At 31.4% G+C, this 9,356-nt stretch overlaps 1 protein-coding gene across 2 annotated transcripts; it reads right to left on the reverse strand.

Annotated features, from left to right (window-relative positions):
- Positions 1–4,527: 4,527 nt before the first annotated feature.
- On the reverse strand, positions 4,528–6,603 carry LOC123010809 (aromatic amino acid aminotransferase DDB_G0287711). Of its 2 annotated transcripts, XM_044407944.1 has the most exons (4): positions 6,429–6,601; positions 6,022–6,377; positions 5,517–5,975; positions 4,528–5,192 (listed from the first exon to the last, which is right to left on the reverse strand). In XM_044407944.1, the coding sequence occupies exons 1-4, from the start codon at positions 6,502–6,504 to the stop codon at positions 4,782–4,784; spliced, it is 1,302 nt and encodes a 433-aa protein (XP_044263879.1). In that variant the 5' UTR covers positions 6,505–6,601; the 3' UTR covers positions 4,528–4,781. The 2 variants fall into 2 exon arrangements, with proteins under 2 accessions (XP_044263879.1, XP_044263877.1); XM_044407942.1 differs by having other exon boundaries at positions 6,022–6,603.
- Positions 6,604–9,356: the final 2,753 nt, after the last annotated feature.

The following is a 9,356-nucleotide window of genomic DNA, read 5'->3' on the forward strand; positions in this document are numbered from 1 at the left end:
TACCCCGAGTTTTGATTAATATTCTAGAGTTGCTAGATGAAAAGCTATGACAGGGTGTAAAAGGAAAGTTCTGTTTTTTTCGGTCCATTATCTTCTAACACATTAAGCGTCATACCGGTGAAATATGCATAATAACAGCATACATAATACAGGGGAAGCCCCGCGGGATGTCTGACGCGCCGAGTTTTGTGGGGCTGCCCCACATACCTAAAACCGAAATTGCAATTTGAATTTTTAACGAAACTTTGCGAGGCGACTTCATTAATCGCGTGGTTTACACACACACACCCAACAAAATGGTATTTATTTCATTGCACTATTGGTGGTAAATTTATTTCCATTACCGATCCACTTTGTGGCGTTATTCGAGTTTCCGATGTGGAAGCAGGAAGGAAATGATTGGCAAATGTCAGGACGCATTAGTGGCTAAATGGTCTGCCACGCGTCGCGAGAAAATAATAAAAGAGATCTGGAGAACAGTGCAGGAGGTAGGATTTTGTCTTGTTTGCGTCCTGACGCTTGCATTAATTGGGGCGAAGGTGGCTGTAATTGGTAATTGTGTTAAATTGCTGCGTGAGAAAATCGATATTGACGCGTCGTGGCGCGAATTTACAGCATTATTCGGGAAGATAGTGAGGTTATGTGCCGCCTATGGGGCCATCCATCACGAGACGGGCCGGTTAGTGACAGGTAGCCCTTAATTAATATAGAAGCGCTCCGCCCTGCTTTTCACGTCACCTCTCTAATGGATTTCCACCCCCGAATAAACTTTTAAATTACTCACTGCATAAATCTTACAATATATGTTTTCATATTAAATTTTGCTCTTCTTAAATCTTCCGACTTTCTAAAACCTATATATGCGTGATTTTAATATTAATTCCGCGACCGTTACCTTAACTTTGATGATAAAAATTAAATTTTATAGGCGATATAATATTTTTTATTATTATTACTTTACGAAATCACGGCATAAACATAAAATAAAAGAGGAAATAAAAGAGATATAAAGCGTAAAACCTTCCCCATATAGAAGCCCTATAATGGGGTGCCCATATTGCCTACTGGTGTTTCGGGAATGAATTATGGACCTTTCCCTACTTCCACATTTACTCCCACTTTTGGTTGGTAATTAAACACTGTCTGCATCGGATCGAAAAAATACCAATACATTTTCTGTAAAAATGACAGTTAAAATTCCGGCGACGGCATTTCGCAATGAAAGCTATCATATTTATCCGGAGCAAAGCGCGGCCCGGAGCGGGGACCGGAGTTTGGCCAACTGGATGCTACTCTCTGATCCCGCCGGAGAGTTATGTATCTTGTAGATTTATGTATAAAGTGTAATACCGGCAAAGCCGGCCGTTGCTAAGCCTTCATAGTGAAACACGATCTGGACGTGTGCGTTTATATATCGCTATTTTACACATTGGGGGCCCCATCGACTAACTTAATAGGTATATGGCAAATACAACCGAATCTATTTTGGAAATTACTAAACGAAATGGTGGTAGTGAAGATATTAAATTAATATAAAATATAGAAATATGAAAAGTTTTGCGAATTTTTAAATAAACTTGAAATAATTACTTCGATGCTTCAAGGAAACTACAAATATTCGCATTCCTCAAACGACTCTTTTTAATTAAAATATAATTATTAAATACATACATGTCTTAGGTATTTCTTGTTGGTCCATGAAAATGGAATGAAGGAAGGCGGATTAAAAAGCAAAAAAAGCATTGCTCATCTCTAAGTACGCGTTTTTATTTTACATTGAAATAAAAGGTCCTAATTAAACATAAAAAATACAAATTAAATCACAAAAGTAACAAAAAATAAAATAAATGTTTAATACTTATAAAACTATAGGTACAGGTATTTTCATTGTTACAAATTAAACAGGTGATATTCAATTTTAAGACAAAAGTCTCCTTTGAACATATATTGAAAAATGCTACGCAAAAGGTGCGTCTTGTAATAGGTTTTTCCAATATTTCCGAAACCATTTAAAAAAAAAACAACAAAATTTGGTACCCTGATTAAAAATTTTGCCATTTCATCTTGGTATTTGTTTAGGTCAGCTGTACCTAATTTTGTAATTGTATCTATTCTGAAATACATATTAGGAAAAATTCTTTAAAAAACGCACTCCTTTGCATCTTCTTATTTAAAAATCGATAACTTTGTCATTTTTAATTATTTTGAAGTCGTATTTAGGCAAATGAAAAACAAAAGTTAAATCTTTCCTTTGGTGTATTCATAATTAGAAAAATAATCAACAAATCTTCAAAATTTAAGATTACGTCTGGAAAATTTCAAACATCCATAACTCAATTTTTTCAAATAGAAAGCTCTAATATTTTCTTCACTAAATGAAGGAAAATTTAATTAAGTATCGATCTGTATCAACATTCTTATACCTAAGTATGATGCCTAATACATACTTAGACTTTTAAATTTGTTGGATTAGCACATTCCTATTTACACTAAATGGAGAAAAATTTAATTCTGCTTCGATGTGTTTACGTTTATATCTATGTTTATTAGTTTTTAAGTTATAGTAAGTAACTTCTTTTGATATTGTAAAATATTTATTAGCCGTATATAGTTTAGCATTTCTAGTATGAAAATAAGAACAAATAGAAAATCAAAGTTATTCAAATTTAGATTAAATAAAGTTAATTTGTGTTTATGAAAGGAATAACACAGTAATTGTAAAAAAATGACGTTTTTTTCAGTATATATTTCTATGTCAAACTATGCGAAAACTACTATGGATAGTAATAAATTTCTTCTTGTAAAAAATGTTAGTATAACTTGGGAAAAATCATTAAACTTAGGTATAAAGAAAGTTTCCCAGACGTACCTAATCTTAACTTTTGGAGATTTCTTAATTATTTTTCTAATTATGATTACACCAAAGGAAAGATTTAACCTTTATCTTTCATATGCCCAAATACTACGTCAAAATAATTAAAAATGACAAAGTAATGGATTTTTGAATAAGAAGATGCAAATCCAAAAAAAATTCCAAAAGTCTAAATATTTTGAAAACGTTTAAACTTAAGTATAGGGAAGGCTGATAAAAACTCTCTTAAATCACTTGAGTAATTCAATGACGTAATAAAAAACTTATAGCTTTCTATTTAAAATAACGAAGTTGATACCCACTTCCGGTATAACCAAAAGTATCGCCATCTTTAAAATATTTTTATTGAGCAGGACCTAATCGATTATGACTATAAACAAAATTTTACATAAATATATCATTGTTGCCTCTAATGAGGAGTTTAGTCGAAACAGCTTGTATAATTAAGTATAATTTATTAAGCAATAGTGAGAAGAATTAAACTTGAAACTTTTCAAATTTTTTGCTCTATGACTAAAAATTTGTACCTATAAAGTCATAATTACCGACACTAAATTTTGGAATGTAATAAACTTAATCTTTAAATTTGTAATAATGCTATAGTAAGTTTTAAATTGAACATTGGTACAAAAAGAAAAAATGTATTTATTAAAAGTGGTAAAATTAGAAGAGGTGCGTTCCAATCGGCTTTGCATCCTGTGGCTCTCCTTCAAATTACTATGATTCATTAAAAGTAACTTATATTTGTGTTAAACTTAACAAACACCAACTTGACAATATAATAAAGACGATGACGATGGATTGACATCGCACATTATTATTTTAAGTTTTAATAATAACCATTTTGCTACATTTTTGTATACAATTTGGTTTCATTTTTAAGCAATTTTTCACTCCAAGAACGTGAAATAACAATTTTGAACAAGAGTACAACATCGCGCGTCATCTGGTGAGTAAGGTTGTATTTCAAGTTAAAGCTACGTAGAAATCACTAACAGTTTACTTTAATTGTTAGACAGGTGGCAGTAATTTTATTTTAAAAACCACTTTTATTATTATGATAATATTTATTATTATAACTTAGTATTGAAAAATGTATGTAATTGCTTAGAAACTAAATGCAATTACAATTTAATATTACGTTCACAACTTTGATTATAACTTGATTGCTTTTAAAATTAATAAAATGTAAGGACTTTCGATTATTAATTGCGCTTATTAATTCTGCATTTAACTATTTTTGGACTAATATCATTTGCTTACAAATAATTTATTTCATTTAATCATCAAGTGTTACCTAACTTTAAAGTATGAACATTTATGAATTGGTCAATAATAAATACTCCTAGCAACTAAATTTTAATATCTTATGGGAAAAAATCACATTTTTTATTTTCTCTTGACAACATATGATAGTAAAATCTATGTCAATCATTTTAAAAAGTGTTTATAGCTATCACAATTTGTTGCCGGTTCAATGACTATGAATTTAATGAACCATTTATTAATAAGTAAAACAAAAATTAATTATTCTGATTTCTACTAAAATATTTGAGTAAAATACGACTGAAATAATTTCCAATCTTATTTTATCGTTTAGTGTTCATTTTAGTTTTTTCTATTTTTAAAGTGAAATTTGAATGAAATGAAAAAAATAAATACAAAATATATTTATTATAATTATAATAATACATAAATGCTACAAAATATAATAATATATTGTATATTATTTTAAAGAATAAGTCATGTAAATCAATAGTTGTGTCGCACCACCCTCTGCTGATGTGTAGCGTAACTAATAAAATCAATAAAACGCCTCTAAACCCTGTAGAGACCTAGCATATAGTATAATAATAATAGACTGCTTTTTCAAAGCAAATAGAAAACCTTAACCGGTTTAAATCAAAAACTAAGTACAATTATCCAGCTTCCTACGCAACAGCAAATGTTCCTCCCTTATCAACTCTGCCAAAAGCTTCATCGCTTTTTCGATCTGTTTAGGATTCGCTTTGCTGTAAGAAGCGCGAATATAGCTACACGCTTTGGTGGGATCGGCCATGAAAGCGTGTCCAGGTACGAAAGTAATACCCTTTTTCAAGCCTCTGCTCATCAGCATATCATACACATCAGACACTCCCCGGACTTTAATCCAAACAAACATTCCTCCGGTGGGTACGTTCCATTCGCACAAACCCTTCAAGTGACGCTCCATGGAGTCGATTGTGAGGTCTCGACGGGCCTTGTAGTATTTGCGAATGAAGCTCAAATGCTCCATGAATTTGTCAAAACCCCAAGCTTGAAAGAGGTTCTCCACGATGACCTGAAAGCGACAAGATAAGTGAGCGGGGGTTCATTGGGTCATTTCAACAACTGGATTTTACCAGTTTTGCGTCTTATCAGTTATCAGTAAAAATGTCGCCGGTTTTTTTAACAAGAAATCGAATCAACTGAAAGGTTTGACGCAAATTGGAGAAATAAACAGTGTTTTGCAATAATGAAAGAAAGATTGCAAATCAAAGAAATTCTTGTTTCAACATTTGGACGTATCAGAGGTTATCGGCCTCTGGTATTATGTTTCTCGATCTTTGACTTTCAGTTATCGGGACAATTAAATGTAACAACATCCGCATTTTGCAAAAAATACCTGAGATAAAGTGCTTGAATGTAGGTAGGAGCTCTGAATGTGTAATTCAATAGTTGAGATCAATTGTTTTGGTCCAGTGATCCATCCCAGTCGAAGACCAGAACTTAATACTTTTGATAAAGAATCGAATCTGAGTACACGACCCTCCGTATCCAAAGAGAGAAAACTTGGAGGATTTTCTTCCAAATAATGCATAAAGCAGTATGCATCGTCCTCCAGGATTAAAATATTGTATTTGCAACAAATTTCATAAATCTCCTTCCTCCTTTCTAACGACATGGTTGTCCCGGTTGGATTCGACCCAGTGGGGTTGATGTACATAATTTTGGGCATTTTCCACCCTCCACCCTCTTCCGTATACTTCGCTTTTCGGTCCTCCAGGACTTGTAACAATTTTTGGGCACTCATACCGAACTGATCTTGTTCAATAGCGATCAATTCAGCCTTGAATGGCTTCAACTACATGGCAATTAATTTTTACCAAAAACATGTTTTTCGTACTTACGACAATCTCCGCGCCGGTATAGAGAGGGTCTTGAACCAACACCGGATGACCTTCTTGGATGCAAAGCTCAATGGACTTGCTGATACCATCTTGGGACCCATTTGTAATTAATATTTCGCGGTCCTGCCAATTCGGCGGCTGATGGACTTTTTGAGTAAACTCTTTGAGGGTTTTAAGGAGTGGAGGGTATCCTTGAGTCGGGATGTATTGTAAAGCAGCGTTTAATTGTTGTCCTTGGATGGTGAGGGTTGAGCCGTCTTTCATCGAAATTTGCATTTTTTCGAAAGGGAATGTTACCTCGTTGGGCATACCTTCGGCCAAAGAGATTGTGTCTTTGGCTCCATAGGCGCGCTTGGCTGCGAGAAGTATGACATTAATTAATTTCCTAATTAATATAATTGGCTTACTTAATTCCCGTGTGAGAGCCGGTCTTCTCCTGGAAGAGTGAGGGGAGAGAAAATAGCTATAGTCGATGCTTGCCATTTTTATGTTTTTCTCGAATACACAGCACAGTAAACGAAGCTGACGCAACGGTGGGACAACTTTACGCTAAGAGGTTGTGAATGTGAATGTTGCTTGAAAGAGCGGAGATTTGTTTTATAGCGGGACCAAAGCCGAAAAGATGATGTAACCAAATCGGTAAAGACGTTGAAGATAAGCTGATGAAATTGTTTCTAGCCGAAAGTCAGACTCACAATTCGCCGATTAGGTTTATCAAAATTTTTGTTTGTAGCGTAATTGCGAATTGATAATTCTAACGAAAATATATTGTGAAATAAATAAGGAGCAATTATTATTATTATTATTTAGTTTTTGAGTCGAGTGATTGGTTATTTTTAAACATTTGATCGTGACTTGGCAAATCTCGAATTTTGGCTGTTTTTTATACTCAGTAAACATAAATAAAGCTGCAAAAGATTGTTAGTCACAGGAAAAGAAGAAAAATTTTTATAAAAACTATTTAACAGTAAACTGGTAGGTATTTAATCAAATTTAAACGTTAAGAGGTAGAACTAAAACTTTTTCCGCTTCAATTTTTTTTTTAATACTTGGGTATTGCGTCAGCCTATCTGTGGCAGAAGAGTAACATGCTCGATCAATAAAATAACCATTATTGAGTCGAATTTAAAAATATTGTTTACTATATTTAATAATTATGTAGTAATTTTTGTTTATAGATAAAATACAAAAACTGTTATATTCATATTTACCAACCATAATTATTAAAATTAAAAATTATTGATTGAAATTATAATGATTTTATTTTACTTTCTATACGCCGGTATTGATAGTTACATGTATTTTAAAAATTAGTATTATTTTTGATTCTAATTAACTGATGAAATAGTTAAAATTTGTAATTTGAAAAATCGTTAGATACTTTATAAGTTAATGCAGATTAAATAAGTGCAAAGATTTTTATTAGTCAAAATTTATAGTTTCATAAGCTACACTTTTTAAACATATTTTTAATACACCTTATGTTTGTCTGCAAAATTACTACAGCAGGAACAATTGTTGATAAAATTGCTGACCTTTGCAACGTTATAAACCCAAATTGCTTTAAAATAAATACTAACTAACGTTTTAAATGCTATCATTTGTAACACATAAAATTAGATAAACGTTACAACTGTACAATCTTTTAAATTTAAATCACTTTTTGTTCCGTTTTGTTCTTTTAGATTTAACAAAGAAAGAAAATAGAATTAAATTCTTATTAAATAATAATATAATTTAAAGTGATTTTAAACACATCAATTTGTAAAAAAATTGGACTTTGTGAATGTTTATTTTTGGGGATTTTTCCTTGACTCTATGTCATTGCAATTCTAATCTACAGTATGTCTCCGGATTGAGTTTACAAGAGGAAAAAAACTTTTAACTTTGATTTTACGTCAAAACTGCAAAGGAAACATTTTATTTAGCGGTAATAGGATTTCCAATGTTAAGATTACAAAAATACCAGAAATTTTTTCTTTCAAATTGTCAAGTTAAGCAAAATATTTTGTTAAATTAGTATTCAATTGCTTCTGTAACAGTTTTTGTTACTTCTGGGGGAGCGCACTATACTCCATTTCAACGATTTTAAATCAGATTCACACATTATTTCAGTATTTTCTTTGACATTTTTTAAATGTCAAAAATCAAACGCTGTTTGGATGGCCTACCACGTTTGGACCTTAACTTTGTTAGAATTTTATTTTATTCAAATTTATGACTAAAAATAATGTGATTGTGAATAAAATAGCATACAAACCTCGGTGGTAATGGCATTACCCTTTATTTTGTAATGTACTATTTTTGCTTCACCTAAAACGAACAAAGCTTTTTTTAATTTTTTAAATGGGAATCATAGATGGCTATGACATTTAAAAAGCGTGTTTTTTTCTTTAAAAAAATTATATTTGTAACAAAATATTATAACATATTTTTAGCAAAAAAATATCTTCGATTTTTGTTCCCAGTTAGCCATAAAAAAATGTTGCAATTTCAACTAAAAGGATTTAAACTATACATGTTATTTAACAAGTGTCACTAATGAAAAAGTTTTCTAAGCACTAAGTAATGAAAAAATACAAAATAATTCGTAAATCAACTTATGGTCCACTAATAACATTTCTTTGTTTTAAAACAAGCTAATATTATCATAGCAACTTCTAGTGACACAAAGTGTGGAAAAAAATTCGTTTTAATTCTTCAATAAAATATATTTTATTTGACACAAAAATGACGATATGGCTATTCAAATACTCAAATTCCGTCTATTCCGGGATTTTTTATAAATATGTAATAATTTTGTGCTGAGGCCCTCGCATATTTGTTCGATACTTTTAAAGTATCGGTTTTTTTTTTTAATTTTATAATTGTATCTATTTTTTCTTCTATTTCACAGTTCACAATACTCTTATTAATTATTTTAAGTGAAATAGTTTTTCCAACTAAAGTTTTTTTTTTTTAAATTGCTGGTGGGAGTGGTGTGAATTAGGAACACGACATAACCTCCGTCTGTTTTTGCTGTCAAATGACAGCTTCTGACATTTTGGTACTAAAATAAAAAATTAAAGCTTCTCTCTGGCATTAGGATTTTTATAGGGCTTGAATTACGATTGTTACGATGATATAAAGTGTATAAATATTAGCCTCAAAACAGTTTTCCACATTAAAAATAAAATTATAAATGACCTATGTGACGGTAAGACACTTTTGACGTACGTCACTAGCCCTGCGTCAGATAAATAGCGTGATCTTCCTTACGCAAATATGTAGAGAGAGCAACAGGACTGTTTACATGTTTACTGTTTACAAATAGATAGCTATTTAGTAGTCTTTCG

Source organism: Tribolium madens, unplaced genomic scaffold (genome assembly GCF_015345945.1).
Source record: "Tribolium madens isolate multiple individuals breed KSU strain unplaced genomic scaffold, Tmad_KSU_1.1 Scaffold_91;HRSCAF=231;Tcas5.2_LG7, whole genome shotgun sequence".
Lineage (NCBI taxonomy): Eukaryota > Metazoa > Arthropoda > Insecta > Coleoptera > Tenebrionidae > Tribolium > Tribolium madens.